The 26,386-nt window shown below is 45.7% G+C and overlaps 1 protein-coding gene across 1 annotated transcript; it reads right to left on the bottom strand.

The window, feature by feature from the left end:
* Window positions 1-350: 350 nt before the first annotated feature.
* On the bottom strand, window positions 351-26,380 carry NELFB (negative elongation factor complex member B). Its single transcript, XM_060251137.1, has 13 exons — window positions 26,177-26,380; window positions 20,152-20,315; window positions 19,330-19,429; window positions 17,165-17,395; window positions 15,311-15,496; window positions 14,191-14,303; window positions 12,780-12,882; window positions 10,904-10,999; window positions 9,277-9,419; window positions 7,346-7,452; window positions 5,104-5,245; window positions 2,827-2,935; window positions 351-820 (listed from the first exon to the last, which is right to left on the bottom strand). Exons 1-13 carry the CDS (start codon window positions 26,276-26,278, stop codon window positions 683-685), a joined length of 1,734 nt encoding a protein of 577 aa, XP_060107120.1. The 5' UTR covers window positions 26,279-26,380; the 3' UTR covers window positions 351-682.
* Window positions 26,381-26,386: the final 6 nt, after the last annotated feature.

The following is a 26,386-nucleotide window of genomic DNA, read 5'->3' as shown; positions in this document are numbered from 1 at the left end:
TGGAGGGCCATGGAGAACTGCTGCTGGTCAGAATACACAGTACTGGTGTCCTCTCTACGCTGAGTTAGTGTGAGCTAGCTCACAGTTTTTTAGCCTTCGGCTCATAGCTCAGGAAAAATGGCCCCAGAAAAAACAAATTTGTGCAGTAGCTCACAACTTTGATGCCAGTAGCTCCTGAAGTAGAATTTTTGCTCACAACACTCCACAGCTTAGAGGCAGTATTGCGCAGTACTGCACTAGATGGACCACCCTCCAGCCGGTGAAGCGTACAGGAGCCAAGTCCTGTGGGACCACCAAAAGGAAGGGTTCTGCAACCAGGGGAAAAAAATAAGCCACAAAGTACAAGGTTATGCAAACAATTAAGCCTTTGGGTTTTTTATTTGTTCGCCCTAGCCAAAGGAAATCAAGTTTCACAAATCATTCCCATTGATTAAATTACCTTTTTTCTTCTTTCTTTAAAAAGGGAATTGTACCTGGTTTTAAGGCATCCCTTAAAAAGAGACACACTGAACTGTCCCCATGAAAGCATCCTTCACAGTGGAGCTGTCTTCTTGGGAGATACAAGAACTGAGATTAAGCAGGCTGGGCAAGGCAGAGTCCTTCCGTGAGACAGCTGAAGGATTCTCGCTCTACCTCCAACTAGCTGTGGGCTCCTCACCCTTGGCTCCTCCCTCTGCACTGCTTAGAGTGGAGCTGGGGTGGGGACTGTTGGGAGAGGCAAGTCCATGGATGGGGCGTCAGCCACCTGGGCTGGGCTAGGCTTGCGGAGTTCCAGTTTCTCACTGAGCTGGCTGTACAGCTCCTTCACAGCTTCGCTACTCTGTGCAGGGGGGAGAAAAGGAAAAGGAAAAAAGCATTAATCACACTTCATCCCAGCTGCTACAAGCGGGAAGCTAAATACTGCTATTAGTGGGGGTGTTTTTAACACACGCATTAAATCAAAAAGGATGTGTGTGTGCCCAAACACAGATGATCTCAGGATCCAAACAAGCGTGGGCCCAGATAATATCATTCTTGGCAAAACTGCTGCTTGCATTTGCTGGATTTTCAGTCTAGACAGGGATGTCAAGCGTGCCGTCTGTGGGTCAGAACCGGCCCGTCCAGCTCTTTAATCCAGCCTGTGAGCTGGGCTCATTATGCCTTGGCTCTCCCAGGTGCACCTGGCTCCACCTCCCCCTTGCCTCTTTCATGCTTCCCCTTGCTACAGTGGGGGTTGCTTCTATTTTTTTAATGGGGTCCTTCATGTTGAGTACCCAGCTTGCTGGGGGGAAATTGTAGATGACTGGGGAAGGCAATGGCAAACCGCCCTGTAAAAAATTAGGAAAGGAATTGAAAACAAATCAGCCAGTATCATAATGCCCCTGTATAAATCGATGGTGTGGTCTCATTTGGAATACTGTGTGCAATTCTGGTCACCGCACCTCAAAAAGGATATTATAGCATTGGAAAAAGTCCAGAAAAGGGCAACTAAGAGTTGGAACACTTTCCCTATGAAGAAAGGTTATAACACTTGGGGCTCTTTAGCTTGGAGAAACGTTGACTGCGGGGAGACATGATAAGAGGTTGACAAGATAATTCATGGGATGGAGAAAGTAGAGAAAGAAGTACTTTTCTCCCTTTCTCACAATACAAGAACTTGTGGGCATTCAATGAAATTGCTGAGCAGTCGGGTTAGAACAGATAAAAGGAGGTACTTCTTCACCCAAAGGGTGATTAACATGTGGAATTCACTGCCACAGGAGGTAGTGGCGGCTACAAGCATAGCCAGCTTCAAGAGGGGGTTAGATAAAAATATGGTGCAGAGGTCCATCAGTGGCTATTAGCCATAGTGTGTATATATATGTGTGGGTGTGTATGTATGTATGTGTGTATATATATATATATATATATATAACATTTTTTGGCCACTGTGACAGTGTGTGTTGGATTGGATGGACCATTGGCCTGATCCAACATGGCTTCTCTTATGTTCTTAAGGTCTGCCGTGAAAACATGAAAGCAGCATCACCCCAGAGTCAGAAACGACTGGTGCTTGCATAGGGGATCTTTCATTTCCTTCATGTTGACTTTAGATTGGGAGAGAGGGATTGTGGCTCAGTTGAAGAGCCTCTGCTTGGCATGCAGAGAGTCCCAGTTCTATCCCTGGCACCTCCAGTTAAAAGGACCAGGCTGTAGCTTTTGAGAAAGACTTCAGACCTGAGACCCTGGAGAGCCACTGGCACTCAGTGCTGCGCTACTGGCTTTCTGTCTACCCAGGTTCTCTCCTCTGCACTTGGGACCTTGCGGTGAGGACACACCAATTTGATGCTTACTAGCAGCACACCAACTTGATGCTTACTCAAAACTGGTAAAATATCTTTAGTTGTGTCTATGTCTTTTAGAGAGCCCCGTGGCACAGAGAGGTAAAGCTGTAGTACTAAGCTCTGCTCACGACTTGAGTTTGATCCCGGTGGAAGCTGGATTCAGGTAGCCAACTCAAGGTTGACTCAGCCTTCCATCCTTCTGAAGTTGGTAAAATGAGTACCCATGAGCTTGCTGGGGGGAAAGTGTAGAGGAAGGCAATGGCAAACCACCCCGTAAAAAGTCTGCCGTGAAAATGTGAAAGCAACATCACCCCAGGGTTGGAAACGACTGGTGTTTGCACAGGGGACTACTTTTTTTTTTTTAACCTTTATGTCCTTTATAAAGTTTATATCTCCGCTACCTGGCATTGCATTTTAAGACATGTGTGGCCCGGCCCAACAAGGTCCCATTTATGTCAGATCTGGCCCTCATAACAAATGAGTTTGATGCGCCTGGACTAGAGAGTCCCCTCCCACCGCCTACCTGTTTGGTGGGCTCCAACGACTTCTGCAAGGTCTCCAACTGTGTAGGTGCTACTTTGTGGTGCAGGTGAAGCAGGAGTCGCAGCACATGCCTATGCACATTCTCTTTCCTGTTCGGGAGCAGAAGGGATTAAGAGACACTTGGTTTGTTTCCAACCACCACCAACAAAGGTCTATTTAAAACTACAAGGAGGAAAGAAAACAGCTGCCTAAAATTCGGGAGGCATAACTGTTTCTAAACAAATGAAAAACAAAACAAAATGGAAAGAGTCGCATTTGTTACAGTCATTAGAGTAACCAAATTAAGGAAAATTGAATGAATGACATTGGTTTCAGTTTCCCCCCCACTAGTGCTTAGCAATATGGTTCAAGAGAGACAGCAGGATACATGTGGGGCTGCCGGGTTTTGGTCATGGCGGACTGAGCTGCTTCTCAGCCGAGGAGCAGACCAGAACCTCTGTCTGGGCAGAGAAGGTGATCGCAACACCTGCTGCCTACCTCTTCCAGGCAGGGAGAGGACCAAGATATGCATATCAAGTTCTGAGGGGATTTACTTTGGCTGACGAGGAACTCAATTGGGGTTCCTTTTTGGCTTTGAAGAGTCCCCCGAGAAGAACTGCATTCAACCATCTGAGGTCATTAAGTTGACTTAAATCCAACAAGATTCAAAGCTTCTTTGGGACTGATTAACATCTATTTTCAAAAATTACATTGGTTTCAGTTTTCCCCCCACTAGCGCTTAGCGATATGGTTCAAGAGAGACAGTAGGCAACACAAAACTGACGTAACCACTTTCCAGTCATCAAAGTCAAACAGACTTACACCAGAAAAGATTTAAGTGGAAGTCAGAGGGAGAGGATAGGAGAGCTCAAGAAACATAAAACTGATACAGAAGCTTTCCCAGTGAAATCATCGGAAACCAAAACATGAATGTTAACAATGAAAGTTAATTGTAATAACAATGGATAAAATGAAAACTGATGGAATTTTTTTGCATATGTCCAAGAAAAACACAAATTATCACTATGACTATGAAAAGAAAGAGTAGGTGACTGTTATCTAGAACACTAAATAAATGCTTATAGAAAATTTCCACAGTTTATATATCAAACCATCTCTGCAACCTGGGTCAGCAACTGAATTAATGTAGTTATTTCTAGTTTCCTCCACTGCTACAACAAAGCCATCTAGTGGGGGAAGGATGGGGATAAATTTTTCAGCAAAGAATACAATGGACAATATCCTTGGCTGTGTTTAGGCCGTGCTTGCATAAACATTGAACAGATTACAGTCCAGCCCACTCAAAAGCATCCACGACTATTAACGCTACTAATAATAACTACTTCTAATCCACCCACAATTAACTAGCTACTGCTCACAGGACCAAAAAAAAATACAGGCCCTGCTGTCAGGATTATATAGTAAGACACTGCAGACGTTGCCAAGTGCCCTTGAAAACCATCTTGTGTGGCCTGCAGACACTCCTTAAAACTGCTATGACTTCTAGCTTCAGCTACTGTTGAGACTCCCTGTGCAGTGTGCAAACAGAGATGAAACTGGTGACCGGAAGCAGCAATAGTGCGATCCCTCTGTGGCAGGCTTCAGTGTGTCCTGCACCTTTAAGACCCACGGGAATCAGGTGACTCAAAGAGCCAATTAAATCTCAAGTGGCCTTTTCTAAGCACAGACCTGAGCCTGCTTCCTCAGGAGCAATCCTAAACAGGTCTGCTCAGAATTCTGCTCAAGTGTGGATTACTCCCAGGAGAGCATTTGTTGGATTGTAGTTTCCATCTCAGCAGCTCCAGACACAGTGTGGATTAAACAGTTCATGGGTAGTTTATAGTCCTGCTTGGAAGTTGGACCTCTGCTGACCTGCTGGCTTGCTTATTTGCATGCCTTCAGCTTTGACAATAACATGCCCAATGACTGGAGCATTTTGGCACTCAAGAGACCTCCAAATATGGATCACGCAAAATCCCTTGTGGGTTATCAGTTCAAAACCTAATTTTATTCTGAGGTGTGACAGTTTCCACCTGCTGTATTGGAAGGAAAGCCAAATCCTGCAGTTGGCAAGCATTTCCGTGACCTCCAACACAAGTCTCTAATTTATATCACATTAATTTAACAACGAACCAACATCACAACAGCTTTCGCTATATACTGCTTGGTTTTATTTCAGATAGACCGTTTCTTTGGAACATGCCTTTTCACTACAGGCGTGCAAGATTTTTCACATTCACCAATGGCGAGCATGGTGGTTTCGGAAAGAGGAGGTTACCTTGAGCAGGCAGCAAGGAAGAAGTTGTCAAAGAGACTGGTACAGAACTCCTCTTGTGCAAATTCATCAGCAAGAAGGGTGAGGTTACCGGTGAGCAGGTGCAGAAAAATGTCACTGAAGCCCAGGTCGTTGAAGGTCTCTGCTGCAAAATGCCGAAAGAACACACACAAGAAAACCCTGGTTGTCCTTATTTTGTAAATTTGCATTCTCTATAAAGGGCCTGAAGCGGCTTACAAAAATAAAATCAAAGCATAAACATTTATAAAATCAGCAAAAGCAAGACAGCTGTGTAAAATGTCAAGCAACAAGAACATAAATGGGGGGTAAGATGAGAACAGTTCAGTGGGAAGTAAAAGTTTAAACAGACATAAAGGGGGCCCTGAGACCTTGGTCCAAATGTACTGGAAGGTTCTAAGATGTAACACAGCATGTGGAGTGAATGGTACCCAGGAAAGGGTGTCTTTCCAAAGACAATGTTTAAGCTAATGTGGGATTTCCAAAGCCAAATTTCAGGAAAAGCTTATGTTCTGATCCAACCCAGTCTAGGGTGGCCACAACAGTTGGCAAAATGCTTTCTACTTACAAGATACATGGCTGCAGCAATTTTATAAATCAGAAACCCCAAAGCAACCTAAGAAACAACTGTGATAAATTATTTTTCTGAAACTGACAGTAAGAACATAAGAGAAGCCATGTTGGATCACGTTAGGGCTTTTTTTTTTAGCAGAAACACAGTTCCAGCTGGCTTGGTGTCAGGGGGTGTGGCCTAATATGCAAATGAGCACCTGCTGGGCTTTTTCTACACAAAAAAAGCCCTGTGTGAAACAATGGTGATAGGGGACGTGGCCTAATATGCAAATGAGTTCCTGCTGGTTTTTTCCTATTAAAAAAAGCTCTGGATCAGGTCAATGGCCCATCCAATCCAACACCCTTGTGTCACATGGTAACCCCAGGTGCCAGCAGGAGGTCCGCTAGTGGGGCCAATAAATGTATTTAACCATATGCAAGACTAGGTTTTTTTCCAGGGGATACCATACCACCCCCTAGCCACTTCCTTCCATCTCTTGACAGCTTCAACCACACACACTTCACCATGTGTGCCTGCTCCCCACCCCCAGCAACCTCCTGCCTTCCCTCTCTTGCACCAGTTGCTTGAAAGCTGGATGAGAGCCCTGGAGTCCATGGCCCAGCCGTATGTTGTCTGGATTTCCAGGTATCCCATCCATCCCAGAGAGCAGGCATTGCGGTTCTCTTGCCTGTTTGCAAGGGAAAGATTCCACCAAGGGCTAAAGCAAGTTCTAGCTCAAGAGTGTCGAACTCATTTGTTATGAGGGTGAGATCAGTCATAAATGAGACCTTGTTGGGCCAGGCAATGTCAGGTCAGGCCATGTGTGTACCTATTAATGATCAGATAGCAGAGATACAAACTTATAAAGGACAAACAGACAAACACTTAAAAAAAAAAAAAAAGCTTAAAGCATGCTTAAAACCTTAGCACTCATTGGTCTTAAAGTGTTTTCTTTGTATTTCTCCCATGGGCTCCAGGAACTGGGCAAAGGAAGTTCTGGCTCTTTCCTTCCTTCCCTGGGGACCCAGATGGGGAGGAGCCTCATCCAATAGAAGGAAGAGAGGCTTGGATCATTAGCTCTGCTGTGTGATTGAGAGAGCAAAGCAAGCTCTCCCTCCCTCCCTCCCTAAGGGAGGAGCCTCAGCCAATGGAGAAAATAGAGGTTTTGCTCTGTAGCTTCTGTGTGATTGAGCAAGCCTGGCAAAGCAAGCTGTGATGCACAAGGAAACAAGAGAGAGGGAGAAGGAAGCAGACAACAGCCAGTTGCTCAGGGGCCTGATAAGAGCCATCTGGGGGGCCTGATTCAGCCCCCAGGCCACGTTTGACACCCCTGTTCTAGCTGCTCAACTCCACATTCTTGCCTGAGAAGTTCACTAGCTGCAGGTGGTAAGGGCAGCGCCAAAGAACATCAGCCAAGGAAGATCAAGGACAAGGGAGTTATTTTCCTGGAAGATCTTAGTATTCCATGAAACCATGTCCTGCCTGGCCTTGCTTCTAGCATTCAATGTGACTGTACTGTAAGGATTCTTGATGTTTCAGAGTCCCTTGGAATGATAAAGAAGGTTATATAAATGGAGACCAAAGCCACCAGCATGGGGCTCAGTAGTGACAAGATCATTTCTGCAGCATGCTTTGCTGGAAACAAGGGATGCGGTCACTGAAAAGTCAACTCACCTAGCGATGGGAGCAACCGGAGAAGAGCATTCTTATTCCTCTGCTTAGTTATGTGAAGAACATAGTAGAGTCCAATCTCGCAGGCGATTCGGTGCTCCTGCAAGAATCTGCAGGGACAAAAGGAGACAGACTGAGCTGCAACATTGACAACATGCACAGATAACCAAAAGAAACAGGGAAAGGCTTCTCTCTCTCTGGCTATGAAATCAGTGTATTTATTAGGAGGAAAATATGCTGCTTTTCTCCCACAAGGTCAACTGGGGTAGCTTGCAAAATATAGAAACAGATACAGCAGAAACCGCATTACTGATAAAAACTATAGCAGAAGTGGAAGGAAAACAGAATTCACATAGCAACTGAAGCAACAAAGGCTCCAGTGAACAAGAAAGGTCTGTTCAGTGTCCAAACGATAACAAAGACACCACCAAGCGAGCGTCCCTTTGGAAGGAGTTCCATAAAAGCAGGTGAAACTACCAAAGAAGTTCTATTGCTGGTGGACAGCTGCCTAACTTCTAGTGGTAGAGGCACCAAGAGGGATCCTAGTGAGGATCTCAACTGATGGGAAGGTTGCTATGCAAGGAAGGCAGTCCTTCAAAGACCCTGGTTCCAATTTCCCACTGAAATTCTTACAGAAAATCCTGACACATCCTTGTTTGTACTGTGAGGGCCCTGCTTCTTGCTGTTGCCATTCCAATCATTCACAAGGAGGGGATACAAAACAGGGTCAGCAGCAACTGCCACATGAACAACACAGATGTATCAGGAACTGCCCCACATTTCCTAGCCAGTGAACTGCAGAACGGATGCAACACAAACAGGAGAGTTCCTAGGCCAACACAGCCTGATTCTAATTATTAACTGGTGGGGGATTTACCAAAGATGTTTCTTCTGTGTGGTTACAGCGCTGGCCCAGCTAACTGGATTGAGCCAAATCAAATATGTTGCATCCTTTTATTGGAAGTGGGTGTAGCTCAGTGTTTAACAGAAGAAGAGACTGAATTTATACCCCACCCTTCACTACCTGAAGGAGTCTCAGAGCAGCTTACAAATCTCCTTTCCCTTCCCCTCCCCGGCAATAGACACCCTGCGAGGTAGGTGGGGTGGAGAGAGCTCTGACAGAAACTGCTTGTCTGATGAAGTGTGCTTAGAACACACAAAAGCTTACATTCTGAATAAAACTTTGTCTTAAAGGTGATACTGGACTCCTACTTTGTTCTACTGCTTCAGGCCAACACGGCTGCCCACCTGGCTCTTGAGAGGAACAGCTATGCAAGAACTTGTGACTGACTCAAGGTCGTATCAGCAGGTGCATGTGGAGGAGTGGGGAAATCAAACCCGGTTCTCCCAGATAAGAGTCCACACACTTATCCACTACACCAAACTGGCTCTCAAGAAGGTCCCTGAATCAAATCTTGCTTCTGCTACAATTTTATTTTAGATATTTCTGTCCTGCTTTTCTCCCAAACAGGGGCCCAAGGTGGCTTACAACCTCATCCTGCCTTCCTCCGTATTATCCTCAGAACACACCTGTGATGTAGGTTATACTGAGAGGATGTGAGTGGCTCATGGTCATCCAGCAAGCTTCCATGGTAGAACGGGAATTTGAACTTGGGTCTCCCAAATCTAGGCCCAGCACTCTAACCATGATATCCCATGGGCTTCCAAATCACAGTCTCTCAGCCAAAGCCCACCTTCCCCCATCCGCAATATGCAAAGAATAATACTGGCCAACTTAGAGGGATACTGCGGCAAGGACTGGAATGTGATTATGCATGCAAAGGGATTTAAACTTTCCCCAGCAGTGCTAAATGCTAAATTTTATTCCCATCTAAGGCGAAGTCTCATCTTCATCTAGTCAGATTATAAAGAAGGGTGAGCCTTGGCTAATAAACCATTCAACTGGCAAACGCTTAACACTCAAAACAGCTCACTTTGGAAACATTTCAGGGATGGCACTGGGGTACGGCGGTGGCCCCTTCTCTTCTGAAGGCAGCTTCTGATCCACAGTGAACGTGTAGTCATCCACCCCAAATGACATGAGGGTCGGCAAGAATTTGGTGATCAGGTCGGCTTCCTTTGGAACAGAAAAGAAAACAGGAGGTCAGAAACCATTTCAAGAGCCCCATGGAACATCCAGGAGTTTCACAACTCGTTCATCTCAGCCCACCACATTTATCAAAGACAATATGCTCAGGGAAACAAGCACAATAGCAGACTAAGGAGCTCTATTCTGACAGAAGTGTGGACTGCAATTCTTTGGAGAGCAGAGCTAGGATGCATGATCACTTGCAGGTAGGAGTGATGACCTATTCATCGTGCTGCTGGTGAAAACCTGCTGCCTCTTCTGGCAATGAAGAAGATTTCATTTGCTGAATGTGCAGATGCAAAAGCAGCCACAAGCTGCAGCATGTCAGTTACAAATGTAGTTGATTTATCAAGGCATAACCCAGTCATGACTCCACAGCACAATGGCTGCTGTGCAGACACAAACCACCTGACACGGTACTTTGAAGCCAGCCGCAAACCACAGCAGCAACGTGATCTGGTGAAGGGTCTCAACTCGTGCATAACCCAGGAGTTTAATCCAAGGTGAGTTTGAATCGAAGTTCACAAGTGTCTCTAGAGCTCAGTTTGCAGGTGTAAAAGGGTTCTGGCTGTAGCTTTGTTAAGTGATGGGTAAATGCTTAGTCGGACATGAGAACACATAACTACACTTGTGAAAGGAGGTCTTTACCCATTCAGTATCTATAAGAGAAGATCCGCACCCTTTATTAACCCTGTTTCTAACTCAAGCCCGGAGATGCTCAGGAGAACTTTAGACATATAAATACTTATAAAATTTTATAAAAATTAGATTTACTATTAAACATCAGCTGTAAGTCCACAAGTATTTTTACATTTAAGTCTTGTTCCCAGTAATATGGTCATGCTGTGTATGGGATGTCCCATTTCAGATTACAGGTGCAGTTGATTACAACACCATGAGAGCCAGATGTGCAATGGGTAGAGTGCCAGGTTAGGACTGGGAAAACCTGGGTTCAAATCCTCACTCAGCCATAAAGTTCACTGGGTGACCTTGGGCTATTCATCCACTTGCAGAGTTGTAGAAAAGTAGCATGTCAGGAAAAAGGGCTTTTGCTTAGAAGAAGAGATTGGATTTATGCCCCATTCTTCACTCAGAGTCTCAGAGCAGCCTACAGTCTCCTTCCCTTCCTCTCTCCTCAACAGACACCCTGTGAAGTAGGTGGGGCTGAAAGAGCTCTTTTGAGAACTGCTCTTGAGAGAGTAGTTCTGAGAGAATTTGTGACTGACCCAAGGTCACACCAGCAGCTGCATGTGGAGGAATGGGGAATCAAACCTGGTTCTCCCAGATTAGAGTCTGCACTCTTAACCACTACACGAAACTGGTTCTCCAGCTTTCCCACCCACAATAGCTTTCTCCATTATAGCATGTTTTTTTAAAAAAAAGACATGCAATCAAGTGACCTCCCACTTGCAAACTGACAGCCCAGCCTTAGACAATGTAGATAGCTGGAAAAGTTACAAACGGCACATCACCATTTTGGGTTCCTTGAAGATCTGGCTGTCGATCATGTCCCAAGCTCCCTGTCCCAGCGACAACATTCTCAACAGAAGCAGAAGATCGGGGCTTTCCTGAACATTTAAGACCAACAAACATTAATTACCCTCTTGTCAAGACTACCTTTACCTGTAGATAAATGCACTCAGTCGCAGTCTGGGTCTACTTAGCCTTCCACTAGCAGCAGCTCTCCAAGGGCTTTCCCAGCCCTCCAACCTGAGATTTCCCGAGCTGTGACCCTTCCTCTAATACAAAGCTGCTTTATGCTCGAGTCCAGCTATTTCAGTACTGCCTTCTTAATCCGGCAGCAATTTCCCAGGGTCTAAAGTGCAGAAAGATCTTCCCCACTGCTCAGATCCTTTTAACTGGAGGCACCAGGGACTGAACCTTTTCCCTTTTATTTATTAGCATCTTTGACCAATGGTCTTAAGCTCAAGATAAAACAAGACAGGAAATACAAAACAAATCACAAATAATTTAAAACCAAAATAGATTAACAGCAAGGAAGAATCATGATCACGGGACTGGACCTTGGATGGGCTTCCATGTATGCAAGGCTCATGTCCAGCTGCTCAGCCACAACGCCTCCCCTTCCAGTGCAATCGTAAGAAGACTTCCTTCTATGCCTACTAATTTCATTGGCCTTAGAAGGGCGGAACCCTGCTCAGGCCTGCATTGTTAGTCATTTGAAGATGTGCTCCACAACTGCAAAGCCTCCTCTCTTGGCCCTCAGCTGTCACCTGGGGGCCAGCTAGTATTTTGGATCATGGCGGGAGGTGCTGTCAGGTCACAGCTGACTTATGGCGACCCTGTAGGGCAGGGGTTTCAAACATGCAGTTCGGAGACTGAATCAGGTCCCCAGAGGGCTCCTATCAGGCCCCTGAGCAACTGGCTGGAATCGGCTTCCTACTCCCTCTCTCTTGCTTCCTTCTGCATCACAGCTTGCTTTGCAAGGCTTGCTCAACTGCACAGGAACTACAGAGCAGAACCTCTATTTTCTCCATTGGCTGAGGCTCCTCTCTTGGGAAGGAAGGGGGAAGGAATGGCTTGCTTTGCCAGGCTCTCTCAATCGCACAGCAGAGCTACTGATCCAAGCCTCTCTTCCTTCTATTGGCTGAGGCTCCCCCCCAGTCCCCTGGAGAAGGAAGGAAAGCCAGAGCTTCCTTTGCCCAGTCCCCTGGATCCCATGGGAGAAATACAAAGAAAGCATCTTTAAAAACAGTAAGTGCTAATATTTCAAGCATGTTTTAAGTTTTTTAAAACATACATTTGTGTTTGTCTGTGGTCTTTATGAAATTTATATCTCTGCTACCGAATCTTAAATAGGTACACACATGGCCCAGCCCTGCCGAGCATGGCTCGGCCCAACCCAACATGGCCTGGCCCAACAAGGCGTCATTTATGTCAGATCCGGCCCTCATAACAAATGAGTTCGACACCCCTACATAGGGTTTTCAAGGCAAGAGACAAGCAGAGGTGGTTTGCCATTGCCTGCCTCTCTGTAACAACCCTGGACTTCCTCGGCGATCTCCCATCCAAGCACTAACCAGGCCCAACCCTGCTTGGCTGCGAAGATCAGGCAAGCCTGGGCCACCCATCCATTTGACTTGAGGGCAGGGCTTTTTTTATAGCAGGAACTTCTTTGCATATTAGACCACACCCCCTGATGTAGCCAATCCTCCTGGAGCTCACAGTAGGCCCTGTACTAAGAGCCCTGTAAGCTCCTGGAGGATTGGCTACATCAGGGGTGCGTGGCCTAATATGCAAAGGAGTTCCTGCTACAAAAAAAAGCCCTGCTTAAGGGATATAATGTAGTCAATCCTTTGTTCCAGGCCTCTGGTTTCTCAGACTCACCCGGGGTAATAAATCCTGCCCAATCAGCTCTTGCAAGTGACGGATGGTGCTCAGTGCTAAGGTGTTGATGGCAAACGGGTCACACAAGATCATGGATAAATCCCTTGAGGAGAAGAAATCAAACACCGCAGAAAATTACACAACCAGCAGAGATTCACAGCTTGTGCAAGAAAATGACTTCAGACTGCCAGAAAGCCTGGGTTCAGCATACTAGAGCTGATTCACTAACACAGTTTTTCAAATGGGAAATGTGCAAGGCTAACATTGGTGGAACTTGGTTAATTCAAACAGTCTCCTTCTCATTACATCATCAAGAAAAAGAAGAAGACTGTAGATGTATACCCTGCCCTTCTCTCTGAATAAGAGTCTCAGAGTGGCTTACAATCTCCTTTATCTCCTTCCCCCGCAACAGACACCCTGTGAGGTGGGTGAGACTGAGAGGGCTCTCACAGCAGCTGCCCTTTCAAGGACAACCTCTGCCAGATCTATGGCTGACCCAAGGCCATTCCAGCATCTGCAAGTGGAGGAGTGGGGAATCAAACCTGCTTCTCCCAGATAAGAGTCTATACACTTAACCACTACACCACATTGGCTCTCTCTACTGTGTCCAGTAGAAAAGATCGCACCACCAAGCAGGTACAAAAACTGTCCCACATGGCTAGCATTTAGAGATGTGAAAACCCACGGGATTCCCAATGTTTACAGGGAGCAGAATTCTGGAAAAAGGATGAGAGGAAGCTGATGGCAGGGGAATGGGGGGGAGGACACTGAAGCAAAGGCAGAAATCCAGTTTCCTCTCCTGCATGAGTCCCCCCCCCCTCTCATCATTACTATACCTAATAGCCCATCCTGGACTGCTCCCATGTCCCACCACACATCTAATCTAACCAGCTCTACTGCTGGCAGAAATAAGACATTTGCTTATGATGGAAAACAGGAATTGACCCCAGGCCCATTCCCAGAAACATTTCCCCCACCCTTTAAGAAGAAGATATTGGATTTATATCTCGCCCTCCACTCCGAAGAGTCTCAGAGCGGCTCACAATCTCCTTTACCTTCCTCCCCCACAACAGACACCCTGTGAGGTAGGTGGGGCTGGAGAGGGCTCTCACAGCAGCTGCCCTTTCAAGGACAACCTCTGCCAGAGCTATGGCTGACCCAAGGCCATTCCAGCAGGTGCAAGTGGAGGAGTGGGGAATCAAACCCAGTTCTCCCAGATAAGAGTCCGCACACTTAACCACTACACCAAACTGGCTCTCTAGATAGCCTCTTAATAGCCAGGCTGAATTGCATAACTCAAAAACTTAGCTGAACCAGTCCTACAAAAGATGTTTATTTGTGAATTTCAGCACAATGCGATCTTCTGGATAGTATGCAAAGTCGGGTTGGGCCACTTGTTCAGACTGCTCACCCCAGGACTTGTTCTTGTCCTTTCTTCACGCCATCAAGGAACCCCTGAAGCTCTCGAGCACGCTTGTTGTCTACAAACTTCTCTCGAATGCAGGCATCCAAGCACCAGGTAAACTGCAAGAAGTGGGGAGAAATTCACTCACAGAAATTCACTCTTGCAGCAGAGTGTACAATTCCCTTGTTTGCTGCACAATAATGTTACATGTACAATTCTGGGTTTGTTTACATGGGATTTCCCAGGCTCCTCTCCTTCCTCAGCTAGAGGGCTCTGAACTGCAGAAAACCAATGAGGTAATAGGCTGATCTGTAGCTCAGCAGCAGAACACATGCTTTATATTTAGAAGGTCCCAGATTGGATTCTCCACCCACCCCCGGCCTGTATATTCATTAGGAAGATCTCAAGTAGCTGAGCCAGGTAAGACCTCTAACTGAGACCTTGCAGGGTTGCGGCCGGTCAGGCAGTCAGACTGTTCTGAGCTAAGTGAGCCAATGATTTGACTTGGTATGGGGAGTGATGGTGACTCAGTGGTAGAGCATCTGCTTGGTAAGCAGAAGTTCCCAGGTTCAATCCCCGGCATCTCCAACTAAAAAGGGTCCAGGCAAATAGGCATGAAAAACCTCACGAGCTGGAGAGCTGCTGCCAGTCTGAGTAGACAATACTGACTTTGATGGACTGAAGGTCTGATTCAGTATAAGGCAGCTTCATGTGTTCAATGGTCTGTTCAGCCTTTCCAGACCTGGAACCAACAATAGCTCAGAAGGTTTTTTTTCCACCAGCCAAAAGAAACTGAGCTGAAACATTTAGTTAAAAAAAACAAGAAAAAAGCATGCTGAATTAAATGGTGTGTACCCAAGATAGATTTAATACATATTTTCTAGGAATGGCTGCCTGAAAAAAACTGAGCTACAGCTTTGGAACATCAATTTAGCTCATGGCTTGGGGTTTTCATTACAAAAAAGTGTAATTCTGTGGCTTTTGTTCTTAAATATGTCACAACCCCAATCTGAGAGTCCATTTATGCAGAGAAGAAATTATTTTAGGAAAGAAGGAAGGAATAAATCAGCATCTCTTCAAAGCAAGAGGATTTTGTGCCCACAATCAGCTTTGAGATCTGTGGTACCTTGTGGCAGGGGTCCACTGTACAGATCTCACTGATATCCAAGTCGTGCAGCGACATCAGGAGCTCTGCCCGCAAGGTGCAGTAGTGGACGTTCCGCGTGCGGAGGAACAAGGTCCTCAGGAACTGCAGGACCATGTCGTAGAGCTTCACGTTCTTCCCAATCATCTGCGTGAGCTTCTGAACCACCTGCGCCCCAGAGAGAGATGAGAGACCTTCAGTGCCTGAGCCGTTTCCCCACAGCAGTGACTTTCCTCCAAAAATACCAATTAAAGCACCTGGCCCAATCACTGCCAGACATACATCTGGCTTTGTAACAGATCTTGTTTACTGGGTGTCGTGCTATGCCACTCTGCCAACGTTCGTGCAGCTTTTTATCAATCTCATAGCAGTCCTGGGAGCAGGCTGGCAGCCCAGGGCTGCCAACATCCTGCTGTTCTGGTGCCTTGATCTTTCCTTACTTGATCTCCAGCCATCAGCAGCTGGCAACACTCACCTCTTTGCAATGAAAAGCTTCATCTGCCAATTTCTGCAGAACAAACGAAAGGCACCAGAGTAGCCCAGGGTATTTTTCACAAATCAGTTGGCCACAGTATTGTTGCCAGAAATAGGGGGAAGTGGACGCTGGAGTGGCTTTTTTGGTCTTTTTGTCACCTCAGTACTCTGGCTTGCTGGATGCAGCAGCCACAACTGAGACATTCTGCCAAACCACACTGAGCACAAACCTGCTCCAATGATTCTGGCTTGCTGGATTATCACAAGACATGAATTGTCAATCATTCAGTTAGGAGGGAGGAGGAGGAGGACTGGATTTATACCCCACCCTTCACTTGGAGTCTCAGAGTGGCTTACAGTCTCCCTCCCCTTCCTCTCCCTACAACAGACACCCTGTGAGGTAGGTGAGGCTGAGAGAATTGTGACACTGGAGAACTGCATGTGGAGAAGAACTGCTCTTGAGAGAACAGCTGAGAACTGTGACTGACCCAAGGTCACCCAGTTGGTTTCATGTAGAGAAGTGAGGAATCAAACCTGGTTCTTCAGATTAGAGTCTGCCACTCTTAACCACTATACCAAACTGTGAAACACTTCTTAAAAAAAATTATGGTTGGTTTGGAAAACTAGGATGTCTGAGAGAAAGCTTTGATGCAGAAAACAAGAGACACCTGCTGGGAAAATTAATTATAATTCAACTCTGAGATTAATTTTAATTCAACTTGTGTTTTACATATGCTTCATGGGGGGGGTTGTCTTTGAAATATCTTAGTCTGAACAGTTCCCACAGCAACAGAATTTGAGCAAAACAAACTGTCCAGACTATGATATTTTAGAGATCCCCAAGATGAAGCACATGCAAAATGCGTAGGGGTCTCAGAGCTAGTGTTCCCTCTAAGCTGAGTTAGCGTGAGTGAACTCACAGATTTTTAGCCTCCAGCTCACACATTTTTGTCTTCGCTCAGGAAGGATGACCCCAGAGCACACTGATTTATGCAGGAGCTCACAACTTGAATGCCAGTAGCTCACAAAATAGAATTTTTGCTCACAAGGCTCCGCAGCTTAGAGGTAACATTGCTCAGAGTTGAATCAATTGTCTCTTATTGTTTGCTCCATGCTTGGTACGCTCTTCTTTTCTTGATGAGAGAAAGCTTGGCCGTGGTTCAGAGCTAACTTCGTCCTGGCTGGCAGCACTTGCAGGGTCATAAATGCTAAAGATCGATAAACTCTAAATGATAAAATGCCCACGCATCTTCTGCCTCATCCACTTTGACCTCGCGTTTCATAGCCAAGCAGGGATGAGAATGGGGGTTTCCAATCTAAACGCTCCAGTGTACCAACACGGCTCACATCCCTGGCTCTTACCTCTCCCTGGCGTCTCATTTTGGGGGACGGGCTGAAGAAGTTGTGCAAGACAGAGAGGTCGCTGCTGAACAAAGTGTTCTCCTTCTCCAGGATGTACTGCTTCAGTAAGGGGGACACCTCGTCACCAAACAGGGCCTGGTTATCCTGCCAGATCTGGCGCTTCACTTCCACGGCGCACGCTTTGTACAGATCCTTGTCCGCCATCACCAACTTCAGCTTCTTTTCGGGAACCTGCAGGCAACCACACTCGGTGATAGGGAACAGGTGAATGTCAGCACAAGTCAGCCCCTGAAGCTGACCTCCAGCAACAGCAAACGGAGAGACTTGGATCGTTTCGGTCCCAGCGCTTGTTCACTACTCCAAGTTGCAGTTGTTTTGATTTCCAGGATCTGAGCCTCAGAACGTACCCAATGACAACAAACCCTGACACTGAGACTGCAACTACTGGGCTGGAAAAACCCTAAAGATCCAGCTGACACTGAAAACTGAGGTTTTTGAACTTTCTGTGGAATCGTGCCATCATAAGAACATAAGAGAAGCCGTGTTGGATCAGGCCAATAGCCCATCCAGTCCAACACTCTGTGTCACACAGTGGCCAAAAAAAAACAAAACAAGTGCCATCAGGAGGTTCACCAGTGGGGCTAGAAGTCCTCCCACTGTGCACCAAGAATACAGAGCATCACTGCCCCAGACAGAGAGTTCCAACAATAGACTGGCTAATAGCTACTGATGGACCTCTGTTCCATATGCTTATCCAATCCCCTCTTGAAACTGTCTATGCTTGTAGCCTCCACCACCTCCTGTGGCAGTGAATTCCACATGTTAATCACCCTTTGGGTGAAGAAGCACTTCCTTTTATCAGTTCTAACCTGACTGCTCAGCAATTTCATTGAATGTCCACGAGTTCTCGTATTGTGAGAAAGGGAGAAAAGCACTTCTTTCTCTACCTTCTCTATCCCATGCATAATCTTGTAAACCTCTATCATGTCAAACCGCAGTCAACGTTTCTCCATCTCCTGGAAACTGAGCAAGTGCTCCTCAGTTTCAAGACCACTAATGAAAGACCTTGCCTTCCTTTGCCAATCGCCTACTGTGGCATCCAGCCAACAGGAAGCACTGGCTGGGCTGTGTTTTAGGGAGAGACAGCCAAGGACCCTTTCATCATGCTGGCATCCACCTCCATCAATGAGCTCCCCTCCTTCCGGTTTCCAGCTGTCACCAAGGAGGCCATTGGAGGAAACAGAAGCAGCGTCCAAGCTCTCAACAAACCAAAATCCAGACCCCAGTCTGAGCATCAGGGCCTTGCTGAAAAGCCTCTCGCTGAGTACTTTTTAAAATGGGGGCTGAAAAGCAGGATAAATAAGCAGATTAATAAAACAAACAGGATCACAATTCCTGTATAACCGTGGAACACCCTGCCACTAGGATCAAGCACAACTGTGCAACTTCCAGAGATAGAACTATACATTTTTAAATAGGAGTTTTAGGCCCTGTTCACATAGCGTGTTAAGTCCGGGTTAAACTGACCTGGTTCTGTTCCGAATATCTTTGTTCCGGATATTATCAATCAGACTACCATACTGCAATTCGAATCACTCCATGGTGAAACCGTCTTCTGCTGTCCACACGACAGCACCATGCAGTTCTTTTTTTCCCTCCACTATTATGCGCATGTGTGCATTATGTGCATGCCCATAGGTTAAAATATTATGTGGTTATCCAGTTATGCGCACGTCGCTAAGTAGTAAAAAAAAATGACGACCGTAAACCGGATGTCTGAGGTTCCTTTTGCTCTGGGACAGCCTTCAGACATCTGGAAGTCCGTTAATATCGCAGCACAACTATGCAGACGGAGAAAACTATAAGGTGAAACCGGAGAACTGAAAAAACACTGCAAAGGAGCAGGTAACAAAATAATCCGGTTCCGAGAAGGATGGGGGGGGGGGGGGCTACCATGAGTTAATACCGGGAGGCAGATGTTGCTGTCTGATCAGCCACTTTAAATCCAGAAGGAAACAGCAGCGACTTCTGATTATACTGTGCATCTGAACAGGGCCTTAGAATTCTATACAGGACACTGATTTGTGACCCTGGGTAGAACACAGGCAGTGCTGAATAAGACACAGCAGTAACAAAGATAAAACAGCAGCCATTACATTCTCTACCTTGGGCAGATGTTTCATGACGCACATCACCACGGGTTGTATGGATGGCATTTTGACCAAGGGGAAGCTCTTCTCCAGGAGATCTTCCAGCTTTTTGTATCTGGATTGTGCAAGAACAAAAGCTGTTTTAGCAGCGCTGCAAATCTGATAGGAAGATAAAGCCATGGTCCAGTCCTGATGGCAAAGTGTACCTGCCCAACCGTGGTTTATTTTGGTGACCGAACCATTAAACTATGGTTTAAAAGAGAACAAATACTATCAAAGCATGAGTAAAAAATGGTTTGCAAATAACAGTTTGGACAAGCTGGGCTGCGGCATGATGTCTGAATCACCGCAATGCTCCTTTGCCTTTGGATGGTCCCTGACCACAGAGAAGCAAGTCTAGAGCCAGAAGAAGACAAACCGTTCTGACAGCTCTTGCTGGCAGTTCGCCAAAGCGTTCCTTCCTCCTGCCTTCCCACACCCTTGTTTCCACCCCCACGGCTGCTTTCAAGTTAAAGAAAATGACCATCTGGAGATCTGATCAGTGATCTGCTGTGGTGCATATGTTCCATCCATTATGTTACAGAAGAATCTCCCCCCCCAAAAAAATTTATTATGGGATGCAGTCATATGGGAGGGCACACAGGCAAGGATAAACAGTTTGGGATAGCATCCAAGGATTCTGAACAGAGACGGCCAAAGAGGCAAGAAACACAAACCACAGTGTGCTCTGTGTATGTCTCGGACACAAAACATAGGCTGGAACCCAAATAACGGTTAGCAGCCATTTATTATGACTTCTGAGCCACATGCTCTCCATTGCGGTATTTAATAACATACCTTTCTTCAGCCTTTCCTTCAGAGGCAATGGCAGAGACTCTTTCCAGCAACTTTTCTCTCAGCTCATCGAACACAGACTGGTGGAACTCCAGACGGGGTGTGCCGTGGAGGTCCAGGAATGGCAGAGCAGACTGGAGAGAGGGCAGCAGGATGCCATTTTCCGTCTGTCAATATCAAGACAGTTGGCAGGAAATAGTTCATATATTTCTTAATACCCACAATGAGGGCCAACCTAAAGATGCAGGCAAGTCATATGGTGTGGCTTTCTAGAGTCTAGAAAATATTTTAGACTAGGAGACAGGAACAGCTCATGCTCTCAACACTCCATTCAGAGATATCCCCCATTACGTAGAAAACTAGCATGGAAGAAAGTAGAGTTCTAGGCCAGCCTTCTCCCTGAAGAGCTAGTTTTCTATGTACGGGGAGGTTTTTATTTATTTGCTTTATTTATAGCCTGCTTTTCTTACTGAGACTCAAAGTAGATTACAGAATATTTTAAAAATGCAGCCTTACAGCTTAAGACATCTAATGAACCAATAAAAAACAACAATGTGAAATTCTTCTAATCTGTATTTTAAAATGAATCAGCCCCCCAAAAGTAATATCATACAGTTCTGCTGCATATAGATCAACTTAGAACAAGTGTTCAAGATTATCTGAGTTGATAAATTGCCAGTGGGCACACCCCAGATCCAAAATATGAACATATGAAGCTGCCTTATACTGAATCAGACCCTCAGTCCATCAAAGTCAGTATTGTCTACTCAGACTGGCAGCAGCTCTCCAGGGTCTCAAGCTGAGGTTTTTCACACCTAATTGCCTGGACCCTTTTTTGGAGATACCAGGGATTGAACCTGGGACCTTCTGCTTCCCAAGAAAATGCTCTACCACTGAGCCACCGTCCCTCCCCAAATATGTATCTTCAAGTCAGACCAGAGTGAGGGGCAAGTCTTTGAATGGGAATTCACATTAAAACTCAGTTGAAATGTAAAGCTAAAGCACAACAGAGATAGCAGTGGATAACTGGATCCAATTACTTCCACCCTGCGTTTTTAAAAATCCCCACACACATACATAGCTCATGTAAGATCTATAGGTTTTCAGAGCACTACAATTCTTATAGTGACTGTATGAGACACTAGAACGTCCATCTCCTACACAAACAATCATGTCTTATGTCATCTTTAAAAAAAAAAAAGAGCCATCCAGATCTTAATAGGCTCATAGTTCAGTAGTAGTACATGTGCTTAGCATGGGACATGTCACAGGTTCAGTCCCTGACATCTGAAGTTACAGCTAGTAGGTCCTGGAGAAGATCCAACAAAACCAGAGATAGATGGATTGATAGCAGCCTTGTATCCTGACAACCGTCTCCGCCCCTCTGGAGTACCAGGATCCTCCCACCTTCATATCCATTAACAGTGAGGTTGACTGGACTTCTCTGCCTGATACCTGGATTAACTAGATGCTCGAGATCCAAAAGACAGGCTGGGATAGTAAGATGAAAAAGGCAACAGATAACATCCTCAATGACTGCAACCTGCTTTCAGATAAAAATTTCTTCAAGAAATGTTTTCTGGGTCATCCACATCTGTACCTTTGAACATTTTATTCCGCTTTTTGTTCCTTTTAGTTCTCCCTTGACAAACAGCCAATGAAAAGTCCAAACTGACTGAAATAACTGCTTCTCCAAAACTGATTTCTTTAGCTTACTACCACCCACATTCTGAACAAAACTTTTTGGTATTAAAGGTGCTACTGGATTCCAACTTTGTTCTATCAATTATATCCTCTTGGAGCTCTAACAATTGGGTGCTAAGCCTCTTGCTGTGCTAGGCTGACAATTTAAACAGTTTAGAGAAAACACCAGGAGTCCCTTCTCTGTCAGACGTGCCATTTAAACAGTGTGGTTTCTAGGCCTTGAGCTGTTGAAATTTCAACTTCACAGTGATTGAGGGACGGCCAGAGAGAAAGAATCAGTTAAAACAGGGTTCTAACAGAATAGGGTTTTTTTTGCATATATTTTATTGCAAATAAAGCAGCATTGTTCCTTAACCTCCGCTGCAGAAGCACCAACCCCATATTAAGAGGCAGATCTTCCAAGCCAAGAGGGTGCACCTAACCAGTAGAGCTGCCATCAACGGGCAATATAGTGGGGGCATCTGCCAAACCTTGGCACAGGGCCCGTCGCCAGAGATGCACTCATCAGGGATGGCAGATCGCCCCTAAAGGCCTGTGTGACGCCACAGGCACCTATGGAGCACTCACCCATTTCATGCTGACCAAGAGGCATCTGGAGGGACCAGAGTGTGATTCTGCTGCACTCTTTTTAGTCGTGGCACTGCTGATGGGGGCAAAAGCAGTGTGAAAGCATCGTGCTCTACCCACAGACTGTGACAAGCCAGGGAAGAAGGTTTAGTGGAGGTTGTTGGGAGGGCCTGCCAAAATTTGCAGCCACCCTCAGAGACCCAGCTCTTCTCTGGAGTTTACCCCAGTGCTTAATTTCTCTTGTTTAACAGAGGCAGCTGTACCAGTCCATTGCAATAAAACCAAAGGAAAATACCTTTAAGAAATAAACAGACTTATTGGGGCAGAAGCCCTTGAGAATTAGAGCCCATTTCATCGGATGTGTGATGCATGATCTCTATTGGCAGACAGGCATTCATGGACATAGAAGGAAAAATGAAATGAGACAGCAACAAAATGCAAAAGGTGAAGATCTTTTCATTTTGCATGCATTTAGCTTTAGAAGATGTCACAAGGCTATTTTGTTTCAGCACTAGGGCATCCCTCTGCTGCAGAAGGAAACATTGCTTATGATAGCTGACAACTGAAAGTACACACGCCGCTGAACTTCTAACACCCACACTCACTCTCCAAGGATAAGAGCCCAAGTCCTGCTCTCCCACCTGTGCTATTATACATCACTGGCGGTTTTCCTCTGCCTGCCATATGTGGTACTCATTTATTCTCCAACAGTCTGCCCTTCGCTGGCTTCCACTTGAACTGCCAACAATGATTTCCATTCAAAAAAAATTTTTTTTAATGCTTAATTGGAAATTTTATTCTTGCAAAGTATCTGGTTGTATTTATTACAGAACAAGCATGGGGCCCGTTGAGGAACGGAAGCGGGGGTAGTGGCAATTATCTCTCACAAAATCTCCTATTCCAGGATTATCTAGGGACATGAGCAGGCTAACCCCCCCACCCCACCCCCAACACTTAGCATTCTGGCACTTCTAAAGCATGCTCAGCCCTCACTGGATCATGTTTTAATATTTTTTTCCTTTCTTTTAGTTAATTTACATGGTTATGGTTACCTGAATACCTGAGGAAACCTTCCCTTTAAGAACAGAGCCCGAATAGCCAGGAGATGCCTTGAATTCACTGCTTTTGCTATTGGCATGGGGCCTATCCATTTTATTTCTGACACAATGGTAGTCTCTGCATTTGGGGCAGACAAAAGCTGGCATGCTCAGTGTGTGCAATACTCTTTTCAAAAGACATCTCCAAATCTGCCACAAAGGGACACAGCAGGGACAGCAGTGTGTGTCACAATTTGCTACAATGCAAATAAACCTGGACTTCCTTGGGTGTCAACAAACCCTTCTATTCCCCAAACAACCAGCTAACAAGTTACTGCTGTTTTCACAAGAGAGAATGGACTGTCACAAGGGGCGAGCCTCTTACCAGTGCCTCTTAACATCTACATGCGCCCCCTCGCCCAGCTGGTATAGAGGCTTGGGCTGGGTTGTCACCACTACGCTGATAACACAAAGCTCCATCCTGGGCAGGGCTTTAGAAGCCATGGGTGGGTGATTGCAACACAGCCAGCTGAAACTCAGTCCATCAAAGACAGAGGTCCTATGTCTGAGCTGAGGTGGGGTAGGTTCGGGAATCAGGTTCCCAGCCCTCAAAGGAGCGCCGCTGGTGTCTTAACTGAGGGTTAGGAGCCTAGGGGTGACATGGATGCCTTGCTTTCTACGGAGGCCCAGGTCTCCCCTGTTGCCAGGTCTGCCTTTTACCATCTTTGGCAGATCAGGCAACTGGCTCCTTATCTCTTCACCCAAAATATGGCCACAGTGACCCATACAATGGTCACTTCCAGGTTAGATTACTGGAACTCACTTTATGTGGGCTTACCCTTGAACCTGACCTGGAAACTCCATCTGGCACAAAATGCTAGCATGTATTCAGCCAGTGCTCCACCAATTGCACTGGTGGTGTTGGTATTAACCTTTAAAGTCTGTGTGGCCTGGGACCGACATATCTTAGGGACCATCTCTCCCTGTATACCTCCCTCAGAAGCCTTTGAGCTCCACTGATCACATCTACTGGTTATCCCTGGTTCAAAGGATGTCCACTTAGGCCAGGGCCTTTTCTGTCCTTGCCCCTGCCTAGTAGAACATGCTACCGCCTGAGATCAGGGCCCTGCAGTTCCACACGGTTTGTAAAATGGAGCAGTTCTGCCTCAACCAGAGGCGGTAGACACTCAATCATTTGGCCTCCCTGCTAAAGGCTGGCCTGTTCATCTGCCCATGAAGAGTACTGGTATTATTAACTTGGTTGTGACTCCTGTTACCATCTGTCCAGCTTGTGGGGTTATACTATGATACAATGTATATTTTGCCTTTTAATTGTTTTCAAGAATCTATTGTATTAACTGGCTTATTAATTTCTGATGTTTGTTACCTGCCCTGAGCCTGCTTGTGGGAAGGGCGGGATATAAGTACAACAAAAAAACAGAATACAATTTAAATTTTAAAAAATCTAACCTAGCATGGCTTGGACGTTTCTTTACAGAAGGTTTTGCAAACACATGATTGTACTGGTTTGCAAGGAAAGATTTTTTAAAATGAATTGTGCCACCAATTTAACCCCCCCCCCTCTCACACACAAACAATTGTCCCTGGAAAATTGGAGCATAATAAACACCAACCACTGATTAATTTCTACATGCTTTGGTAGCTATGGATAAAATGAAATTAAGGAATTTGGTCACTGTAATTAGTCTTTTATAATACTAATTACTTACTGTCCTTCCATACGCTTAGGGGATGGCAGAACCATAAATCAAAGAGACCAGTCTTACATGTCTTTTACATATTTATCCTGTCCTAATTCTAAGGAGCCCAGGGTGGCATAACCGAGCCAGTGGAGATCTGAACATGGATCTCCACAAGTGATATTTTAACCATTACGCTTGCTGACTCTCCAAGAGAAGGACCAAAGATAAAATCAGAGAGAAAAAATGGAGTTTATGATGACCTGGCAACACATCCATTTCACAGCTGAAACAATGATATTCTGATATACTTCTAATGCATTTTCTCTTACTTCCGTAGTTTTTACTTTGGCTAGAAATATCCCCACTATGCAATCTTGAATCAATCACTCTTTTTTTCAGCCTAATCTGGGTAACTGTGATGATACAGTGGACAAAGCCACATCCATGTTCACTACCATGAACCAATTGGAGAAATGGTAAGGTACAAAATATGAACAATAACATTTGTATTCTTCCAGGGTATGTTTGGAGGATATGCACCCACTGACTTTGCTGAAGCAAAGCAGATCTGGTCACCATCTGAACAGGATAAGTTCTAGGAAATATATGCAATAAATATATATCAGTGTCATGTTATAGTTAAAGGACTTAAGGCCTGATCCAGAATGCTGCTGGTTCAGATGTCATCTCAAGCAGTTGTTTGTCAGCCTGAGTCCCCTTACCTGCGCTATGAGGATAATAATATTGCTCCTCCTCGGTGATTATTTTCCTACCTGCACAGTCCTTTCCCTGGAAAGACCAACCCTAACTTATATGCATGTCAAGATACGGATGGAAAGGCGGATGGCTATGCACTGCATTTTATTAAGAGGCAAAACGGTGAAAGCACTCTGCACAGGCTCAGAGACACCGTCTTCTTCACACTATTAAAGCTTGCACCAAACAAAGGAAACGGGGCTGTCCAACTCGGGATTTCGCCGCGGCGCATCTCCATGGCAACAAGGAGATTCCACCCACCTGGAACTGCTCGATGGCCTTGAGCGGCTCCGTGCAGTTGGTCAGTGTCTCCTTTAAGTCCTCCCCATTGGCCACCCCGAGCTCCTGCAGCCCAGCGAACATAGCGCGGGACCCGGCTCCTGGGTCCGTCCGCGAACGACAGCAACAGCCGCGGTGTCTCACCGGAGTAGTCCCCCAAAAGCACCGCCGTGTGCTGAACTATGTTTTCCT

The sequence above is a fragment of the Heteronotia binoei genome, chromosome 12, assembly GCF_032191835.1.
Source record: "Heteronotia binoei isolate CCM8104 ecotype False Entrance Well chromosome 12, APGP_CSIRO_Hbin_v1, whole genome shotgun sequence".
In the NCBI taxonomy this organism is placed as follows: domain Eukaryota; kingdom Metazoa; phylum Chordata; class Lepidosauria; order Squamata; family Gekkonidae; genus Heteronotia; species Heteronotia binoei.
This window is presented reverse-complemented; position numbering and strand designations above follow the sequence as displayed.